Consider the following 23310-nt stretch of genomic DNA (forward strand, 5'->3'; position numbering starts at 1 on the left):
CAATGGACAACTGTGTGTGTGTGTGTGTTTGAGTGGATGTAGTACAGCACGCTTTGATTAGACACACACAGCAAGCACAGAGTGCCGGTACTTTGATAATCAACTCAAGCAGCTGCAATTTCCTCTCAATAATTGTTCGGCTGCAGTTCATGAATGAGAGAAGCCAATCAAAATTATTTAAAAGTATAACGCTCGGAATTCCCTTCTCCGAGGATAGTCCAATTACACATGTGAGATGCGAGAGGTACATTTACAAAAAATGTTTCATTCACAGATTCCACGGTATTGAAATACTGAAGCAGAAATGTCAAGCAAATAATATTAACTCACACACTTCATTTCTATGATGCAAAACACATTTTTGCCTGTACAAAACACACCACCATTATTCTATGGTTGAATGAGATGTTACCAAGAAGTTTAGAGTGTTTAATGCATTGGATTAACATGCATTGATTTTAGTTTGGCTCAGAAAAAAATAAAATAAAATAGCATAATACTTTTATTCTATATATGCATAAAGTAAACTTGCATGCTTTGAGAATAACATAACTATTAACAGAATGCATGCTGCACACTGCAGACAACGTATAAATGTCTATTACTCAAATGCATAAAAAATTATACCTTCAATGCAATGTCAGTCGAACACTGTACAACTAGTATAAATGTATAGTATTTGAATGCATGAAATACAATAAAAATACCTTTTAATGCAGTCACTTTGGATGAAAGTATCCACCAAATGCATGATGCAAATTATGCTAAAACTAAAACTTCAAAACTAAAAAGTATACTTCCAATGCAATGCAAGTCAAACAACAGAAATTGCATAAATTAAATGCATAAAAATGTATACCTTCAATGCAATGTCAGTCGAACACTAATAGTATAAATGCATAGTATTTGAATGCATTAAAAAAAAAAATCTATACCTTTAATGCAATGCAAGTCACTTTGGGTAAAATCATCTACCAAATGCATGATGTAAATGATGCCATTTAAAAACAAATCCAGAGAGATCAATATGTAAATCTGCAATACCAAGAGTTGTGCTGAGTAAACACTCCATTACTGGTTACACTAAATCACAATGTCATACAAATAAAATAGAATTGCATCACCATGTGAAAACCCAAATACATATATAGAGAGGAAGAAAGTATGATTCTCTCTAGCTTAGAAAGTGCAGGCAGAACCTTATCGGGTATCTATGGGCCAAAACTGTTGCCATAGCAGCACATTGTTTCGGTCACCTGCACAAAGAATAGTTCTGGGGTCACATGCTCCCTCACACTGAGTTGCATTGTTCACCTTGCTTCCTAAGAGGCCGCTGCTGTTGCCCTGGAGCAACCTCAGTCCAGAGTCACTGCTTAAAGGTTCATTAGAGACTGAATTAACATCAGCTCTAGTAAACATGACATTCTCCTAAACTGCTGTTGTTAACACCTGCAAAGGGTGCATGGTGATTGCCGACTTTAAGTGTTGTTATGTGGTTGCAGCAGGATGACATACTGTATTCATTTGCACTGAAAGTTTGGGGTCTGAAATATTATTACAACTTAAAATAGCTGTTTTGTGAATATATTATAAATTGTAATTAAGGGCCAAGTTGGTGTTATTATTCTTTTTCCGTTTCTTCTTCTTCTACTTTGACTCTGAAAGTCTATGGCAGCCCATAGAACTGCTTGCGGGAAAGTTATGAAATTTGGCACACAGATAGAGGACAGTCGGAACTGTCAACATAGCAAATTTGGAGACTCTAACTCAATCCCTCTAGCGCCACCAGCTGTCCAAATTTGCACTCCCGTTTATGCAAATAACTTTTGAACCGTAAGGGCTACAAACAAAATATTTTTCCTCTGATTTCTTGTCTCAATTGGATTCTATTTTAACAGAAATTGAACCAGATCATCTTCAGACCATGCAGACAAAAAGTTATGGAATTCAAATCGATTTGTCAAACTGTTTTTGAAAAACGCGCAAATGGATTTTAGGTAGCGCTTGTGAAAATAGGCGTAAGGCTGTTTCTCCTAAACGCTTTATCGTATTCTGATCAAACTTGGTACACGTCATCAGAACCATGACCTGAGGTTACATGCTGCATTTTTGGCACAGCGCCACCTACTGGTCCGGAGATATGAATTATTATTTTTGCTCATAACTTCTGAATAGTTTGCCCAAAAATCACAAATGAAATGGTATGGGTCATCAGCACGATGCCTTGAAGGAGTCTGAGAAGTTTCAAGCCAGCGCCACCTAGTGGTAAAATCAAATATTCAAATGCTTATGACTTATTTTCAAGGGAGTCCTCTCCTTAGACTCCTGAATCCTTGCCAAATCCAACGATACAAACATTGCTAGGCCTTATGGTTTGTGCAACGTGGTGATTTAGCATTAAAACATCTTTCGGCAAAATGCTGGCAAAAAGTTATGGATTTCGTGTCGATAGAGAAAAACGTTTTCATAAAGCGCAGCAACAAATTTGAGGCACGATGCCAAAATGACTGTATCTCTGCACTGCTTTGCCCTATTGACACCAAACTTTGCGTGTTTCATTGTCACCTTACTTTGACCACACCACATCAGTTTGGTCACAGCAACACCTATTGGTCGACCTTTCAATCATATTTCTAATGACTGTATATTTCCTTCACAAAAAAGCCCAAATTTTTTAACAGTATTGAATCTAATTACAAGTCTAGTTACAAGTGCCATTATTGCTTAAGTGGTAAAATACTTAAATGTGTGCTAAAAGATTAACATATAAACCTCAAGTCACAAAATATACAGTCATAGTCAGTCTGACTGATTCCCAGCTCAAGTCATTCTCGTTCTGTCTAAGGTAAGACGTCACAAATACGCACTTGGCCTCCTAATAGGTGACCCAGTGCTCCGGTTACGTTTCCTCTGTGGATCACAGTTTCCAAGACAGTGTTACGTTCACTTGATAACACTATAAGCGGTGAATTATTCCTAAGCCTCTTGCTGACTTTTCAATAATTACGTTTGCCGCTGATGCCCATAGGTCACAGGAGTTTCATTCAAGTTGACAAAAATATCTGTATCTTTTCTTATTTACTCAAAAACTGTTAAAAGTCTAAAACAGCCATTGATTGCAAAAGACACATGGGTCTGTCTGTGTAAAAACACTGATGGTTACCGACAGTAGCAGCTATTTTGAGCTGCTGGCGGCAGCTAAAGGCCCGTCGGGCCGTTCGATACAGGAGCACAGGGACGGTTCAGGCGTTTAATGTCTCGGGACATGGACCACCATCAGCAACAGTCATCAGATGCACAGGATTGCATCATCTGCTTACATAAGATTCGGAGTAAAACACAAGTAAGAAACGTCCTAAAGGAGATCTCTGGAAGGCAAATGGAGACGGATGATAGAGACGGATGTTTCTCCTGACAGCACAGTAACCTCATGTGTGTCTCTTTCAGCCATGCCTTAAACTGTGCTCAGATCTGCAATCAAAAGCCAGAGATCTCAATATGAACTTTTTTATGTGTCTAATTTTATTTCTCTCCAGGAGAAAATGTTTTGACACAAAGTTTAAACTTAAAATCTATTTGAGAACTCTATGACCAAAGTCTGCAATCAAAAGTCAGATATCTCAATATGAACTCAAATATTTCTCAAATTCTTGAGACAAAGTTGACACTTAAAACGTATTGAGAACTCACTGAAAAAATAAATATCTCAATATGAACTCAAATTTTTCTTAATGAATTTTTGAGGTGAAATTGAACTTGAGTAAAACATTTGAAAACTTTATGAATATTAAATATTTCTCAATACATTTTTGTCAATACATTTTAAACTCTAAACATATTTCAGAACTCTATGAAAAATAAATATTTCAATATGAACTCAAATATTTCTCAATAAATTTGACAAATATTAAACTTAAAACATTATGAAAACCAAATATCTCAACACAAACTCAAATATTTCTCAATAAATTTATGAGAAAAAGTTGAAACTTAAAACATATTTCAGAACTAACAACACCAAATAACTCAATATGAACTCAAATATTTTTTAGGTAATATTTTGAGGTAAAGTTGAAACTTAAATAAAACATATTTTAAAACTTTATTAAAACAAAATTTCTTAATATGAACTCAAATATTTCTCAATAAATTTGACAAATATTAAAACAAAAATATATATATGAAAACATTATGAAAACCAAATATCTCAACACGAACTCAAATATTTCTCAATAAATTTGACAATTTTTTAAATAAAAAAAAAAATATATATATATATATTTGAAAACATTATCAAAACCAAATATCTCAACACAAACTCAAACATTTCTCAATAAATTTATGAGAAAAAGCTGAAACTTAAAACATATTTCAGAACTAACAACACCAAATAATTCAATATGAACTCAAATATTTTTTAGGTAATATTTTGAGGTAAAGTTGAAACTTAAATAAAACATATTTTAAAACTTTATTAAAACAAAATTTCTTAATATGAACTCAAATATTTCTCAATAAATTTGACAAATATTAAAACTTAAAAATATATATATGAAAACATTATGAAAACCAAATTTCTCAACACAAACTCAAATATTTCTCAATAAATTTGACAATTTTAAAAAAAAAAAAAAAAAAAAAATATATATATATATATATATATATATATATATATATATATATATATATATATATATATATATATATATATATATATATTTGAAAACATTATCAAAACCAAATATCTCGACACAAACTCAAACATTTCTCAATAAATTTATGAGAAAAAGTTTTTAGGTAATATTTTGAGGTAAAGTTGAAACTTAAATAAAACGTATTTAAAAACTTTATGAAAACCAAATCTCAATATGAATGGAAATATTTCTCAATGCATTTGAGACAAATTTTTAAACTTAAATAAAACATAGTTTAAAACTTTTTATTAAAACAAAATTTCTTAATATGATCTCAAATATTTCTCAATAAATTTGACAAATATTAAAATTTAAAAATATATATTTGAAAACATTATGAAAACCAAATATCTCAACACAAACTCAAAAAATTTCTCAATAAATTTATGAGAAAAAGTTGAAACTTAAAACATGTTTCAGAACTAACAAAACCAAATAACTCAATATGAACTCAAATATTTTTTAGGTAATATTTTGAGGTAAAGCTGAAACTTAAATGAAACGTATTAAAAAAAAACTTCAATATGAATGTAAATATTTCTCAATGCATTTTTGAGACAAATTTTAAACTTAAATAAAACATATTTTAAAATTTTATTTATCAATAAATTTGACAAATATTAAACTTTAAACACAATATTATGAAAAACAAATATCTCAGCATAAACTTAAACATTTCTCAATCAATTTGAGTCAAAGTTGAAACTTAAATAAAACATATTTGAAAACTTTATAAATAACAATTATCTCAATATGAACTTATATTTCTCAATACATTTTTGAGGTAATGTTGAAACTTAAATAAAACGTATTCGAAAACTTTATGAAAACCAAATATCTCCATATGAACGGAAATATTTCTAAATACGCTTTTGACACATTTTAAACTTAAATAAAACTGTGGGAATCAGATCTGTGTTATTGGGTCACTAACTGAAGAGATCACTACCTAAACATCACATTTTGGGCCTCAGGTTGTACCTTTAAGGAGCGCTGTTGTTTTGTGATGTCATAACACTGTTCCATTGATCAGGACGCTTGCGTTCAGTGACTCTCAGTGAAGTCTAGATGACCCATAAGCCCACTGAGAGCACAGGGCCAAAGATCAATGTGTTATTTTAACTACAGTAAAATCAAACCTCCCAGTGAACTCACACAGCGCTGGTCAATACTGGAGCTTCACATGAACTCAAACACTCGTACATCACAGGGAACGATCTAGAACAGAGTACAGTAACATCAACCGAAGAAACCCTGCTATTTAGTGTTTCTAAAGTGCATCTAAGATTATTCAATGCATTTAATAAAAACTTATAAAGTAACTAAACTGTCTGTTCTAGGTTAGGTCTTATTAGGTCTACTAACTTGGGAAAAGGAATAAAAGAAGCAATATATTTAGGAAAGCATAAATATATAATTATTATTTATTTTGAAGACATTTTTTCCCTCTTTTTCCCCTCCAAACCAGTAAGAATGAGCTAATAATAGTGTAAATAAAGAAACAAATAAATAAATTGATTGAATTGAATCCGGCAGCAGTCAGAACACAAACTCCCCTATAAATATCAGAATCAAATACAAAAGCATTTGTTAAATGTCAACATTTGAAGTGAATTATGTAATTCTATTTGGGTCACAGAATCTGTTGTGACAGAAACAGCCTGAGAGCTTGATCCAGAGAGATTCAGAGATTTCAGGAGGTTACCGAGAGTCATTTCAGTGACGGTGCAGGTCATATTGCAGCCATGTTATTTTAGTATTATTTTTATTAATATTATTTTATATTTTCAGTTTATTTCAGTTTAAATTTGAGTCATTTTGTTGTGTGCTTTTGTGCTTGGTGTTTTATTCTTTGTCTCTAATGAAAACATTCAATGTGTGTCTGTGGGATTTTCCCAGTTTTATCATCCAGCGAGTCTGATCACATAATAAAGTACCGGCACGCCTCTGCCCACCTCATCTGAGACACAATAAACTGCTGCATGGTCATATTCTCATAACACAATGAGGGTCGCCCTCTCCGCAGGAAAGCCAAGGACCCAATGAGGAATAAATCACAGCTGGGCCACCGGCGTGGCATTTCAATATGTGAGATGAGACGCTCCATCTACTGGCCTTGAATCCCAGCACCATCCCAACAACAGGGGCTTCAGGTTTGGATCAGAAGGGTTAAAATAACAGGCATGATGCATTTGATCCCATTTCACGCTGAACATGTGGCCGAGTCAATTCCACCTGAGCTAAGCCCATCTACCTAATTGGGTCAGTTATATGTATGTATGTATGGATGGATGGCCAATAGCAGGAGGGGCGGAGCCTAACCAATAGCAGCAGCAACTGGGGGTGGGGCCTAACTAAGAGCAGCAGGGGGTGGAGCCTAATCAGGAGCCCTGGATGAGTGAGCAAACATCATCCAAATCTCTCCCTCACACACACACACACACACACACACATATGCACGAACTCCCCATCACCTGTGCTGACTCATCCTGCAATTATCCTGAAATAAACAGGTTATTTGAATTCATGGAATTGTGACTCAAGTGTTTCTGGAAGAATCTGCTACTATTAGAGTTCAGACTGAAGAAGCTTTTAAGCTTTTATGTCCTAATACCGTATGCTGAATTATTTGACCTGAGGACATGGGTAATGATTCTCTGTGTTTTGAATGAAATGATGGACAGAACAAATACATAGAATGATAATTCTGTCTATATATTCACACAAAAAAGAATACATTTTTACTATGCATACAAATAATTTTTTCCCTCTTTCTTGTAATGTTGGGTTTATGAAGGCCTCCCCTTCAATTAACAGCACAGATTATTAACATTCATTATGGAACCCTGAAGTGGCGCTCAAGAAGACGATCCACTCGCCCCACAACTGCCCGCTGGAAGCCGTGTATATGAGCCCATTATATTCCAGGGCGGAGCCACATGATTGATGCTCATCCTGTTTATCTGGAGCTCCATGGCAGTCAGAGCAATGAAGCTCTTGAGGGACACTCAAGGCCTTGCTAATGAAATAATGCACTCCAGAAAACATTAAGAGCCCATGAAAGCTAATGATGCCACTGAGTTTCAACCCAGGAGGAGCCCATTTATAGCAATGCGTTCTGATAAAATACCAGCACAGCACAATCGGGCTGCTAAATGACATCTTCTGGGGGTTGCTAAGCAAACATCATTACTGTGATTGCTCAAAGATAGGGTTACTAACCTCTAGCACAAAGTATTAGAGTTGAGTGTGTTACCCTGTGACCCTTAGTGACCAGACCAATTTTCACCGGTTGGACCATAAAACAGGTAAACAGGCACACCTTAGCAACCCCCTAGAAACTACCCAGAACACCTCAGCAACCACCAAGAACACTGTCCTGGAAACCACCCAGAAAACCTTTTAACAACCACCCAGAATGCTTTAGTGACTTCGTAGAAACCTCCCAGAACTCCTAAGCAACTCCCTAGAAACCACCCAGAACGCCTTGACAACACACTAGAACCACCCAGGACACCTTAGTAACCTCTTAGTAACCACCAGAACACCTTAGCAACCACTTGTACCTCTTAGCAAACCAACCAGAACACCTTAGCAACCACCAAGAACACCTTATCAATGTGCTAGAAACCACCCAGATCACCCACGCAACCTCCTAGCAACCACCCAGAATGACTTAGTGACCTCCTAGAAATCTTCTAGAACACCTTAGCAGCTCCCAACAACCACCCATAACACCTTAGCAACATCCTAGCAACCACCAAGAGCACCTTAGCAGCTCCCCAACAACCACCCATAAAACCTTTGCAACATCCTAGAAATCACCCAGAACATCTTAGTAACCTCTTAGTAACCACCAGAACACATTAGCAAACACCTAGAAACCACTTAGACCTCTTAGCAACCCCTATAGCAACCACCAAGAACACCTTAGCAATTTCCTTGAAAGCACACAGAATACCCTGGCAACCTCCTAGCAACCACCCAGAATGACTTAGTGACCTCCTAGAAACCTCCCAGACCACCTTAGCAGCATCCTAGCAACCAATCAGAACACCTTAGCAACATTCTAGAAATCACCCAGAACATCTTAGTAACCACTTAGTAACCACCAGAACACCTTAGCAACCCATAGCAACCACCAAGAACACCTTAGCAATGTGCTAGAAACCACACAGAACACACTCGCAACCTCCTAGGAACCACCCAGAATGCCTTAGTGACCTCCTAGAAACCTCCCAGAACACCTTAGCCACTCCCTAACAACCACTCATAACAGCTTGGCAACATCCTAGCAACCACCAAGAGCACCTTAGCAACACCCTAGCAACCACTAAAAACATAGCAATGTCCTTGAAAGCACACAGAATACCCTCGCAACCTCCTAGCAACCACCCAGAATGACTTAGCAACATTCTAGAAATCACCCAGAACATCTTAGTAACCACTTAGTAACCACCAGAACACCTTAGCAACCCATAGCAACCACCAAGAACACCTTAGCAATGTGCTAGAAACCACCCAGAACACACTCGCAACCTCCTAGGAACCACCCAGAATGCCTTAGTGACCTCCTAGAAACCTCCCAGAACACCTTAGCCACTCCCTAACAACCACTCATAACAGCTTGGCAACATCCTAGCAACCACCAAGAGCACCTTAGCAACACCCTAGCAACCACTAAAAACATAGCAATGTCCTTGAAAGCACACAGAATACCCTCGCAACCTCCTAGCAACCACCCAGAATGACTTAGCAACATTCTAGAAATCACCCAGAACATCTTAGTAACCACTTAGTAACCACCAGAACACCTTAGCAACCCATAGCAACCACCAAGAACACCTTAGCAATGTGCTAGAAACCACCCAGAACACACTCGCAACCTCCTAGGAACCACCCAGAATGCCTTAGTGACCTCCTAGAAACCTCCCAGAACACCTTAGCCACTCCCTAACAACCACTCATAACAGCTTGGCAACATCCTAGCAACCACCAAGAGCACCTTAGCAACACCCTAGCAACCACCAAAAACACAGCAATGTCCTTGAAAGCACACAGAATACCCTCGCAACCTCCTAGCAACCACCCAGAATGCTTTAGTGACCTCCTACAAACCTCCCAGAACACCTTAGTAACTCTCTAACAACCACCCATTAAACCTTAGCAACATCCTAGCAACCACCAAGAACACCTTAGCAATGTTCCAAATAAAAATACCGAAATAATCAATTGAGATAAAGTTCATTTTGAATAAATTTAATTTCGCTGGATTATCACAGTCGTTAACATGTGATTACTAAAACATAAAACCATTTTACATTGATTTTCCAGCAAAAATAACTATAAGATGAGATATAACATTATGGTGATATATGGTTTTGGCCATAGGGCACATCCCATATGGACCCTAAGCTGTATGTCCAGATTCCCACAGGACACTGTTCAATCCACCCACCTGTGTTACGCTTAATTAACCGGGAAGGTGGCAGCGTCTAACTGAGGATTATTAGCTGGATTTTTCTCACCGCTACACCTGCCCACTTCTGCACACTCAAAATACATGCGGCAGACTCTCTGCATGAGAGGAGGAGAGAAAGACACCACATGTGTGTGTTTCCATCCGTGAGCTCATTCTGCAGGTATCATGCCTCGACTGCGCGCTGACCCGATGCACAGAACACAGCTTAAAATAGAGCATTACCTCAGACAGATGACTAGCATTATCATACGCTACCTTTGACGAAACAACAGGTGGCAAATGTGTCCATCAGTCAAAGGACGGCATGAAGAACACCTCCACAAAACAACAAACAGACCACCAGCTAAAAGGAAATACTTGTATTGTGCCATGAATTGTGCTTCGATACACTTCAAAATGCAAACACACATTCAGCCACTTCAAAGTTTGGAAGGTTTTGAAAGAATTTAATACATTTATTCTGCAAGAATGCATTAATTAATTGCGGTCTTTAGCCTCCTTGTTAGAGCACCTGACTCCCATGCCGTGGACCTGGGTTCGAGTCCTGCTTAGAGAGGACAGATCGAACAGCAGAGGTTACATTGGTGCCGTGACCCGGATGAGAGTGAGGTTTAGGGGGGTGAGTGTAATGGATGTAGGCTGGTAATAGCTGAGAGGACGGCTCGAACAGCAGGGGTTATATTGGTGCCGTGACCCGGATGGGAGTGAGGTTTAGGGGGGTGAGTGTAACGGATGTAGGCTGGTAAGAGGTTTTGAAAGAATTTAATACATTTATTCTGCAAGAATGCATTAAATTAATTGCGGTCTTTAGCCTCCTTGTTAGAGCACCTGACTCCCATGCCGGTGGACCGGGGTTTGAATCCCGCCTAGAGCGCCTAGGCGGTTGGAACAGGAGGGGTTACATAAATATAGTATAGCAATAAATTCACATGATATCATGCAATCTTGTTTCAAACATTCTTCAGTCTAAATAATCTGCAAAAGAAAGTAAAAGCAAACAAAATTAAAGCAGACCAAATTGTTTCGACTCACATTCCCAAAAGATTTCTTTCCCAGTTGTCCCTCGAGTTGTTGGAGTCGGTCTAGAATAACAGATGTTCAGTAGGGGTCACAGTGATCCCGTATGACCTCTGACCCCTCATACACTTGTTGTTAAAGTGAATCAACTGTGATTTTGGCAGATGTATCGTTAGCCATAAAAAGCCAAGCAAAGATTCCTCTTGAAGTTATTTCTATAACCAACGTTTTATAAAAGTTTTGATGGATTGACTAAGCTTATACAGTGTTTGCCTTCATTTATTAACCATAAACAAGGCATTTTACTATAACAGCATTCTCTCTTTCTCTGCATTTCACTAATCAAGCTTATACATGCAGATATTGTTATGATAAACTAATTGTGCTGTTCCCACTTTGTAAGTCGGTTCGGATAAATGTGACATTTCCAAGCAAAACACACACACACACACAGCTGAAGAGAGCTGAAACCCAAGATCCTGTTACACACACACTATCTGGAGGTGACAATCACATGCGATCAGCCGCTGAACAAGCGTTTTCTCCCTAAAAGGGCAGGATGCTCACGGACAGTTGGCGGGTCACTAAGACAGACGTTATCTAAACTCTCAGATATAATGTTTCTCACTGAGATCTTGCCTAAGGAATGACATGAACTGCTTTAGGATAGGGACCATCCCTGCGGGACCCGTTATAGGATTAAACCTCAGAGCCGTGGGTGGGAGTGGGTGAAATCCTGAAGAGTTTTCAGCAAGATCGACATGGATAAATTGGGAGTTTTGTTATTTGTTGCTTCTCACTTGGGAAGCCTTTTTAAAAAAAAAAAAAAAAAAATCTCTGAATCAGTTGCAATGAAGTTAAATATCTAAAAATTCAGTCATTCTTTAACATTATTCTTTAACAAAAATGAAACTCAAAGAGGAATGCAATACCATTCACAAGAATTTTTTGAAAGAGTCTCTTCTGCTCACCAAGGCTGCATTTATTTGATCAAAAATACAGTAAAAAATGTGAAATATTATTATTATTTAAAGTACCTGTTTTCTATGTGAATATATAGTAAACTGTAATTTATATCCAGTGATCAAAGCTGAATTTTCAGCATCGTTACTCCAGTCTTCAGTGTCACATGATCCTTCAGAAATCATTCTAATATGCTGATTTGCTGCTCAGTTCATATATCTGTTCATAAACTGTGATACATTTTTTTATGTTTCCGGAAATCTTTGATGAACAGAAATCTTTTGTAACATTCTAAATGTCTTTACCGTCACTTCTGATCACTTTAACACATCCTTGCTGCCTATGTAGTGCACTCAACGTCAGTCACTCAAGAGGCTCCATGACCGCACAGCCGCTCACTGGGTTTTTGGAACAGAGTTATGGATTTGTCATCGCAACCCTGAGCAGCTCGAGATCTGATAACATCAATTTCACCTCTCCAGTTACTCGGCCGCGCTTTGAATAATTCTGATTATCCACACAGGTGCATCGATCCCAGCGTGTCCATATCCATCTGGAGTGATGACTGAGTCCAAACACACACACAAATCACACGCTAAGAATAGGTCGCCCTGATCTGTTTACCTGGGAGCCTCTACAAACCAACCCAACATCAGTGCCTTCCTGTGAACTTCATGTCTGTCTTTGTGTGTACGTGACTGCAGCGCTGCGCTCACTGAGATCTCAGCTACAAATACAATCTACAAATACAAACACCAGCCCGGCAACTTTGGCTGCAGGAATCCAGTCAACTTTAATTTAGTACAATAAAAACTACTATGTATACTGTTAAAAATGATTTCATCAAGTAGCATCAACATCTTTGTTGATCCTGGAAAAACAACCAGAATCAGAGGGATAAAAATCAGGTCACATTTCACCCGACAAAAATAAAATAAAAAAATAAAATAAAATAAAATAAAATAAAATAAAATAAAATAAAATAAAATAAAATAAAATAAAATAAAATAAAATAAAATAAAATAAAATAAAATAAAATAAAATAAAATAAAATAAAATAAAATAAAATAAAATAAAATAAAATAAAATAAAAACCAGACTGGAAAGAATCCAGTGAATTATAATTATTATTTTTTTTTTTAAATATACATTTTAGTAAAACTAAATAAATTATTAAAAAAATAAAAAAAAATAATTGATTAATTAATTAAAATAATATAGTTTAAAATGAATAAAATGAAATGAAAATAAAATTAAATAATAAAATTAAATAAATCAAACAAACGCATATTATTACAGTCAGCTATTTTCTGAGCACACACACACACTTAACTAGTAGTCATAAACACCGAAATAAATGAGGGAAGTAAAGCAAATAATGCTTGACACGAGTGACAGACTCAGAATTTGGCCAAAAGAAGGCGTCTTACATTCACTGACATCTCAGATGACCTGCGTCTCACCTGCTCACCTCAGCCCAATGACCTACAGATACAAACACCAGGCCGGCAACTTCAGCTAGTGACTAATAATGCTGCTGTATTTATGTGTCCCGTACCCACAGGAATCCAGCAAATCCGAATCCAACATCTCCTGACACCTGTTATTCACATCAAACACTGGAGATTACCATCAAAACACCTTTAATGATATACTAACTACGAATAATTCTGCTCTGTGAATGTGGATGAGAACAAACGAGTGCTTGAATAAGCATTTAACGTACTACAGGTGCAGTTTAGAGGTATGTGATCTTTTGGCCTTTCATTCAACTACAAATGAAGATTTATGAACGTTTCTAGTGGCTTTCTCACATTACCACAGCTAACACAGTAGAACAAACACAAATACATCCGGCATACGATGAAACCAGCTTATTTTAATAAAAAAGACACTGTTTGTGATGAAAGAGTGGTTTAGAAAGACATTTCCAGGTCATATTTCATGCTAAAATCTAAACAAAAATAAAAAATTATATTTTGAATAAATGTAATTTCTTTGCAAAAGCCTTTTTAAAAATTATTTTGACATTATCAACATTAAATTTTTCCCAAATGCTCATTTAAAAAAAAAATCTGTAATACAGTTTTTAAAATCAATAAAATAAAAAAAATAATATAAAATAAAAAATAAAAAAACAAAATAACTTTTTGCTAAAATAATAATTATTATAATCAACTATTTCCTAAACGAGACACACACACACTTTTTCACATATTTTAAGAATATTAATATTTATTCTTAATATTAATTATTAATAATATATATTTTTAATAATCATTTTAAGCCATTTTTTAATTATTTTGCCATTATCTACATGAACATTTCTCCCAAAATTATCATAAAAAATCTCATTCTCATTACTTTAATCAAATCATCTGAATCTGAAATCTGAAAATCATCTTTTCCGGATGCATTAAAATCAGCATGAATCAATTCAAAGCATTACAAACTCACTCAATTTAAAATTATTTAAAATTATTATTAAATTATAATTTATTACAATAAAAACTACTATGTATAGTAAAATAAAATGCATGAAATAAAGCAAATAATGCCTGACATGAGTGACAGACGCAGAATTTGTCCAAAAGAAGGCAGCGTTACGTTGTCAGCCTTGTTCAAAGTGCCTATGATGCCTTAAAATACTGCCTAGGTAGGCAGCTACCACATTTAGAGTCTCAGAACCAAAAATACATTGTGCATATTGAGTTCAGCACTCGCTCGGTGTAATCAAATGAACCACTGGATTGTTTGCAATTCAAATGCATTGTGTGCAAATTCAAAACACATTACCCAACTCACAATGCGTCACGCCCCGCGGCCCCTGTAAATTCTTCCACAGTCTCTAAGTGACTAGTCGGGGTGATCTAAAAATATCAATGGTGTAACAAAGGTACAACTATTTGACCTTTAACTGCCGTATGCAAATGAAATCATGCAGGAAAGATCAGGTCACAGTATTTGAGCGATGCCACACATCCGCAGTGTTTATGAAATGCTCGTCAGTGTATCGGAGGTGATTCTTTCCTATCTGCAGCCACACAATCATCAGTCCAACAGCGTCTCTAAAGGCAGCGAGAATGGAAAAGCCCTCGTACTGACAGACACGCCGTCTCGCCCAGCTTCAATTCCCCCAGCCTCACATTTGCATGTGTTAATCGCTCTGGTGAAACGGTCTGCATTTGCTTCCATCTGTACCGAACCCTCTGTTATGTAATATCAATATCTTATAAACAGGCCCAGATGCAATCTGCACACTTATTTTACAGTACTGCACAGTGTCTAGACTCTAGATGGAGAAACTCTCGCAGGGTTTGCATTGCATACTGAACTCAGGGGTGATATTTAGCATATTTTCTGTGGGAGAAAACCTGCAGAATGAAAATCTCAGTAAGATTTGTTTTTTAGTACTCTGATTCAGCAAGGATGCATTCAACTGATCAAAAGTGACAGTAAAGACATTTATGTTACAAAAGATTTGTATTTCAAATAAATTCTGTCCTTTTGAACCTTCTATTCATCATTAAATCCTGAAAATAAAAATGTATTACGGTTTTTCACAAATTTATGAACTGTTTTCAACATTGATAATAATCATAAATGTTTCTTGAGCAGGAAATCAGCATATTAGAATGATTTCTGAAGGATCATGCGACACTGAAGACTGGAGTAATGATGCTGAAAATTCAGCTTTGATCACTGGAATAAATTATATTTTATTATATATTCACATAGAAAACAGCTGATTTAAATTGTTAAAACTTTTAAAAAATTTTACTGTATTTTGAAAAAATAAATGCACCCTTGGTGAGCAGAAAAGACTTCTTTCAAAAATGTCTAACTGAACTCAATTGAATGCTGGAAAACTTTTTGGAGACAATAATTTTTGCAGTTCCATTTGGTTCCACTAGTAGCGCTGAAATCACACATTACAGCTTTAAAGGGGTTATGGCATGGTACTGTATGTTCCTCAAGTTTTTTTTGCACACACACACACACAAAAAAAACATATTTGCAGAAAAACAATTATTTTCAACCTTCATTCTGAGCCTCTGTCTAAAATTATCAGTTTTTAAGATGCGGCTCTTTTAAGGCTTGTCAGTAAATGCCACTGTTATGATTGGCTAACATCATTGCATAGTAAAACGTATCAACGCCCACTCGCTATTTCACGACAAAAGTTTCTTTGCAAACTCTCCATTACATACATATGTCTAATCCAGTGCCTCATTTACAAAACAATCTGCAGTCAAATGCTCCGAACAAACATAATCCTCCAACGCGATCCGGGACGCCATTAAAATAAACCATCCACTTGTTGCTGATGCTGGGATCCTTCTGAAGTCTGTACAGAGTCAAAGCGAACGTTCTTTCACTCTTTCATTTGTCCTTTTGTCAGCTGACTCAAGTGCGTGGAGTATGTCGGAAAATGAACACATCTGTATACTGTACCAGTGTAGACAGCGTCAGTCATTATAATGACTTCTATTTGCGTTTGATGTGACGCTCACATCCAGTGTAGGCAAATGTCAGCCATTAAGTGACTGAATGCCAGTGGGCGGGGCCTATGGTGCAATAATGTATAACTATTGGTCCATGTCTTTCTCCGGATATAGCTTGTCAAATTTGCCCCTATTTGGGTGTGAGCAAAAACACGCCGTTTTTGTGTGTGTCCCTTTAAATGCAAATGAGCTCCGCTTTCCAGAAGAGGGCGGAGCTTTAACAGCTCAACAACAACAAAGCTGGAGAATCTCACGCAGCCAAAATGACGAAAGTGTTCAGCCTTACATTGTTCAAACCGGAGTCGACACTGATGGAGAGACTCAGGAAGAAGTTACAACTTTTAGACGTTTCTGAACGGTTAGTGGATACATTTATGTTGATTCAACTCATCCACTAGCATGTGCCGTCATGTTCATCTTTTGTGTTGAATTGACCCTCGTTTGTGAAGCAGTCCGGCGTAAAATGATGGCATGACAACAACACTCTACTACAACAACTCTTCCTCTTCTCTAAAGCAGCCCAACAAAGCCCCGCCCCCGAGAACATGCAACAAAGGGGGCGGGGTTTATCTAAATTTTAGGGTTTGTGATGTCACTAACCCAGGGAGGATCTCGTTATAGTCTCTAAACAGCGATTTCCGTAAAATAAAATATCTCCTTTGCATTGAACTTTGAGTGTTGTAACTTTGCAGATGTTGTTTATGATCAAACAGCAACATTACACACTAACTAAAGTTAAAAACGTCAAATTATAATAATCCACCCCTTTAAGCTATAAAACTTGCAGGATGATTTAACAGTACAAATACCTCTTATATGTTAAAATATCAATGCAAATTTGATTTCTCATGTTATGATCTGTTTAAAAGGATCTGTGATATAAACACAAACACTCACATCTCACATTTGGGGCTTTGCAGGAACTAGCGAGTTATTGAGATCAATTACCCATGAGCCACTGAGCCAGACAATTCACCCCAGACGCTCCCGGGGCAATTATTGCACACGAAGACTTTGATTAAAAACCGTCCCCTAAATAAAAAAACATATCACAGGTCTTTCAAATAAAAGATCCATTAATTATGCAGGTATGCATCCAAAATCAAAAGAAATTATTTTAATTAATTTATCAATTTGTATTTCTCACATCACACTTTAATCAGCGTGGACGAGACTCAAACAGAGTTCATGATGTAAACGGTCTGAGTTAATCAGAGGCGGTGCAAATATGACCCTCAGCAATAATAACGCAGGTTTATTATGACACGAGCGCTGAGAGACATTTCAACCAGCAGCCAATATTAACACACGATTATTAACGCCTCCTTAAAAGTGAACTTACCACGAGGTTCCCGATAACCATGACCAGCATGAAGACCAGGATGCAGAGCGGCTGTCCGGCCACTTCCATACAATCCCACATGGTCTCAATCCACTCTCCGCACAAGACCCGAAACACGATGAGGAACGAGTGGAAGAAGTCCTTCATGTGCCAGCGGGGCAGCGTACAGTCCTTGGAGATCTTGCACACGCACGACTCGTAGTTCTTCCCGAACAGCTGCATGCCGACCACGGCGAAGATGAAGACGATGATGGCCAGAACCAGGGTCAGATTCCCGAGAGCGCCAACGGAGTTCCCGATGATCTTGATCAGCGTGTTCAGAGTCGGCCATGACTTCGCCAGCTTGAAGACTCTCAGCTGGAGGAGAAGGTGGAGAGTCAGAACAAGCAAATGCGACAAAAACCAGTCGGTCAGTTAGAAGCGTGTTTTACCAGTCTGAATGAGCGCAGGACGGAGAGACCCTCCACGTTGGACAGACCCAACTCCATGAGACTCAGACTCACGATGAGACTGTCGAAGATGTTCCAGCCCTGCTGAAAGTAATAGTACGGGTCCAGAGCGATGATCTTCAGAACCATCTCAGCTGTGAAGATACCTGTGAACACCTGACAAACACATGAGATGAAAGAAGTTGGTTTGTCTTCAAACAATGTACGTTTATGCATTTGGAAGACGCTTTTGTCCAAAGAGACTTGCATTGCATTTCGATGCTATGCATTTTCTGTGAAATGAACCCAATCAAACTATTTGAGCTACGAGAATAATTATATTTACATACATTTTTACGTAAATAAATATATACATGTGAATGTATACATAAATGTATAAATTAGTCCTGACAAATTGATTAACTGCGATTAATCGCATATAACATAAGTTTATATATATATATATATATATATATATATATATATATATATATATATATATATATATATATATATATATATATGTGTGTGTGTGTGTGTGAATGTATAAATAAATGTATAAATTAGAGCTGTCAAAATTATTAATTGCATCTAACATAAACGTTTTTATATATATATATTATATATATACACACACATATATATGTTGGTATGTATGTATATATACAGTATAACAACAAATTTTATAAACATATATATGTTTGCACAAAAACACACACATATTATATATTTACAAACTTTTATGTTAGATGCGATTAATCATGATTAATCGATTTGACCACTAGTATAAATGTATATATATATATATATATATATATATATATATATATATATATATATATATATATATATAGACACACACACACACACACACACACACACACAGACAGATGGAAGAAATGCTGTGACCTGCATCATCCACTGGATTGGTTGATTATATATTATACATAAAACAAGCAAGGGGGCGGGGCATGTGTAGAACTTTGTGATTGACAGGCGGTCCGATCCTGCAGATTCCTGAGATATTCTGTGTGGGCTGGCAAATTGCTCTTTGTTGCCATGGACACCAGGTACGTGTATCTCAGACAGGCCTGCTGCTTGCTTTGGGTTTTTTCTATGTAAAAGTCGCTCTGTTTCTTGTAGCTCGGAGCTGCGCGTGTGGATGTGACTATGATACGTGACACGGCAGCAGGAAGCGCACAGGACGAGTCGCACGGACATCTGAGGGAAACACACGCTGTGAAGATGACCAGACCAGAAGATCGTCTCTGGTTCTGCCTCACATCCCATAATTAACTCTTTCATCTAAACAATAAACAGAGATCTGGAAAAACATCTTCATCCTCTTTGAGAGTGAATCTCATGAAAACACGTTCAGGTCACATTTCACACGACCAAAAAAAATAAAAAATAAAATAAAAGTAAATAAAAATAATGTTATATACTATGTAATGTACATCAAATAAACATTTTTTTTGTGTGTGTGTGTGTGTGTGTGTGTGTGTTGAGCCTGGACATTAAATCTCTTTATTGTAATGTAGTATTTTTATTGTATTACAGTAAAAATGTCAGTAATACAAATTTGTATTTGTTTATTAAAATCAGCATAATTTAAACACATCACAATACATAGTACTATTATGTAGTAATATAAATACTTTAATTAAAATAATATGAAAAATAATGAATTTTAATAAGAATTTGGGGGAGAAAATGCTTAATAGTTGATTTCCTATAATAAAAAAATATATGTATGTATATTTTATTTTTATTTTTTATTTTTTTTTCATAACAAATAAAATAGTAAAATTTATAAAATGTTATATATTAATTAATGCACATCAAATAAACATTTTTTTTGTGTTGAACCTGAACATTAATATTTTTTTCATAATTATCTTTATTGTAATGTAGTATTTTTATTGTATTACAGTAAAAATGTCAGTAATACAAATTAGTATTTGTTTATTAAAATCAGCATAATTTAAAAACACAATAAATAGTACTATTATATAGTATAATAAGAAAGTGCTTAACAGTTGATTTCCTATAATAAAATATATATTATATACAAATTTCTTTTTTTTTTTCTTTCCTATATCTTTCTTTTAATTTTGGGGTAAAACATGAGATTCACCCTTGAAGTGATTTTTTTTTTTTTCAAACTCCACGTCTTTTCCAGTCTATAGTGAGTCATTTTCATATCAGTGATGATGAGATGTTACAGATGGTAACAGATTCATACAGATGCATCATCATCATCTTCATCATCAGCCTGTGCCCTGATGCCCGTGGAGCCGTGCCGCCCGCCACAGACATCCCTGACAGCTCGTGCCCGCGGTCTCTCCCAGCTGCTTAAGTAAGCACCGCGCGCTCAGATCCAATGTGACTGGAGACTCAGATCCGAAGCCTCTCACACGCAGGAGCTGTTCGCACATTAACATTTCCATGAAGCAATTAACTCTGCACACAGCTCGTTATCCCTGAGAGTCGCCCACTGAACGCACGCAGGAGGGCATCTCTGAAGCTGTGGGCGAAGGAACTGAGAGCGAGTTCACAGTGACAGACACGCCGATGACCAGATGCGCTCGGACGTCTGGAAATGACATCATCGCGTCACAGTCGACACCTCTTCAGCTAACGATGTGATCAAACGCCTCAGCTGGTCAGCCGCGGTCTCCACACGGAAAACAACAGATAATAGAAGAAAAATAATTAAACTGACATAAAATAAAAATAATAAAATTAATGAAGTTGAAATAAAAGTATGTCAAAGCTAAATAGAAATATTACAAAAAAAACTAAAAATGACAAAAGCACATAAAATTTAAATGAAATAATACATTTGTGAAAAAAATTATTTCGTTAACTGAAATAAAATTACTAAAATTACTAAAACTAAAAATTAGATAGAAATATTTAAAAACTAACAAAAATGACAAAAGCACATACAATTTAAATTAAATATTAGATTTGTGGAGTAATATGTTTTTTGTTAATTGAAATAAAGCTAAAATAAAACAAAATATAAATATTAGAAGCAAATTTAGAAACTTAAAATAAGTTTAAAGTACTAAAATTACTAAAACTAAAAATACAAAAAAATAAATAAATGAAAGCTAAATAGAAATATAAAAAATAATACATTTGTGAAAAAACATTTTGTTAACTGAAATAAAATAAAATATAAATATAGAAAAATAGTAGAAAATTTTTAAAAAATGTAAAATTACTAAAATTACTACAACTAAAAATTACAAAAATTAAAGCTAAATAGAAATATTTAAAAACTACAAAAATGACAAAAGCACATAACAAAATTAAAATTAAATATTAAATTTGTGGTTTCATATGGTTTGTGTTAATTGAAATAAAGCTAAAATAAAATCAAATATAAATATTAGTTTAAAGTACTAAAATTACTAAAAACTAATTAAAAAAATTAAAGCTAAATAGAAATATTACAAAAAAATAGTAAAAATGACAAAAGCACATCAAATAAAAATTAAATATAAAATTTAGCAGTTGAGGTCTTTGTTAACTAAAACTAATAGAAATTTCTTTCCGAAACTGAAATAAAGCTGAAATAAAATTAAGTATGAAAACTACTAAAACTGAAATAAAATAAATGAAAGCTAAATAGAAGTATTAAAAAACTACTAAAAATGACAAAATCACAACAAAATGATATATTATATGTAGAAATGATCATTTAATTTAATTTATTAAATGTATTTATTAATTCAAATTAAATATGACAAAAGCTCATGACAATGAATGTGAAAATATAAATAAATATATAAATATAAACATTAAATATAAAAATCAGAATATGAATAAATACTATAATAGTATATAAACAACAACGCAATAACGCTGATTCTACACTATGAACGAGATTTTACATTTATTTTTAAGAAAGATAAGAAAAGTCACTGAAATGAAATCTCTAATATCTCAAATTAAACGAGATTAAATGGAGATCATCATTTCTAAACGATGTCTAAGATTCGCTGAAGTCAGAGATGTCAATACAAACATTTCCACATGATCTGAACTTTACAGCTCTGTAATCTTAACTTTATTTAGGAGAGAAATCTGAGACTGATCTTTACATGAACCTGTGAGCGCTCACGGACTTCCTCCGTCTAACACAGATTACAAACAACATGTGACCTCTGACTCTGAGCCGCTGTGACCTCCGGCCTGAGCGCAGCGACACACGCTAACACACGCTAACACGCGCGTGACTCACGGCTGTCTGCCTCTCTCTCTCTCTCGCTCAACAAATGCTGCGTAAGCCAAACATTCAACAGTTCACATTCAACCTCAACACGGGATGAGACGACACAACAGATCAAATCTCATGTCTTTGAGAGCAATAAGAAAACCTTTTTAAAAAATTAAAATGAATTCAAATTAAATATTTCAGTAATTGAAAAAAGCTGAATTAAAATAAAATAAATGCTGCCTTGGCAACGAACTGACAAAATAATTTAAAATACTAAAATTATTAAAACTACAACTGAAATAAAAATCAATTAAAGCTGAATAGAAAAAAAAACAAAAAAAAAAAACAACAACAACAAAAAAAAAACATAAAATTAAAATTAAATATTAAATTTAGCAGTCAGGGTCTTGATACTGCAAACAATATGGATCTTTATTCTACTTATTGTTATTGTCAACTAAAACTATTAAAATAATTGAAATAATTATTTGAAATAAAGCTGAATAAAATAATAAAATAAAATAAAATAAAATAAAATAAAATAAAATAAAATAAAATAAAATAAAATAAAATAAAATAAAATAAAATAAAATAAAATAAAATAAAATATTAGATGAAAAATACAAATGCTGCATTGGCAACTAACTG

At 35.3% G+C, this 23310-nt stretch overlaps 1 protein-coding gene across 2 annotated transcripts in view; it reads right to left on the reverse strand.

Annotated features, from left to right (window-relative positions):
* Positions 1-23310, reverse strand: part of scn5lab (sodium channel, voltage gated, type V-like, alpha b) — a 201226-nt gene that overhangs the window by 65165 nt on the left and 112751 nt on the right. For both annotated transcript variants that reach the window (XM_067377647.1, XM_067377646.1), the window contains 2 exons: positions 18435-18608; positions 18004-18360 (listed from right to left, as the gene is read on the reverse strand). In XM_067377647.1, coding sequence (XP_067233748.1) covers positions 18004-18360; positions 18435-18608 — 531 coding nt within the window. The remainder of the gene's footprint in view (positions 1-18003; positions 18361-18434; positions 18609-23310) is intronic.

The sequence above is a fragment of the Chanodichthys erythropterus genome, chromosome 23, assembly GCF_024489055.1.
Source record: "Chanodichthys erythropterus isolate Z2021 chromosome 23, ASM2448905v1, whole genome shotgun sequence".
Taxonomy (NCBI): Eukaryota; Metazoa; Chordata; class Actinopteri; order Cypriniformes; family Xenocyprididae; genus Chanodichthys; species Chanodichthys erythropterus.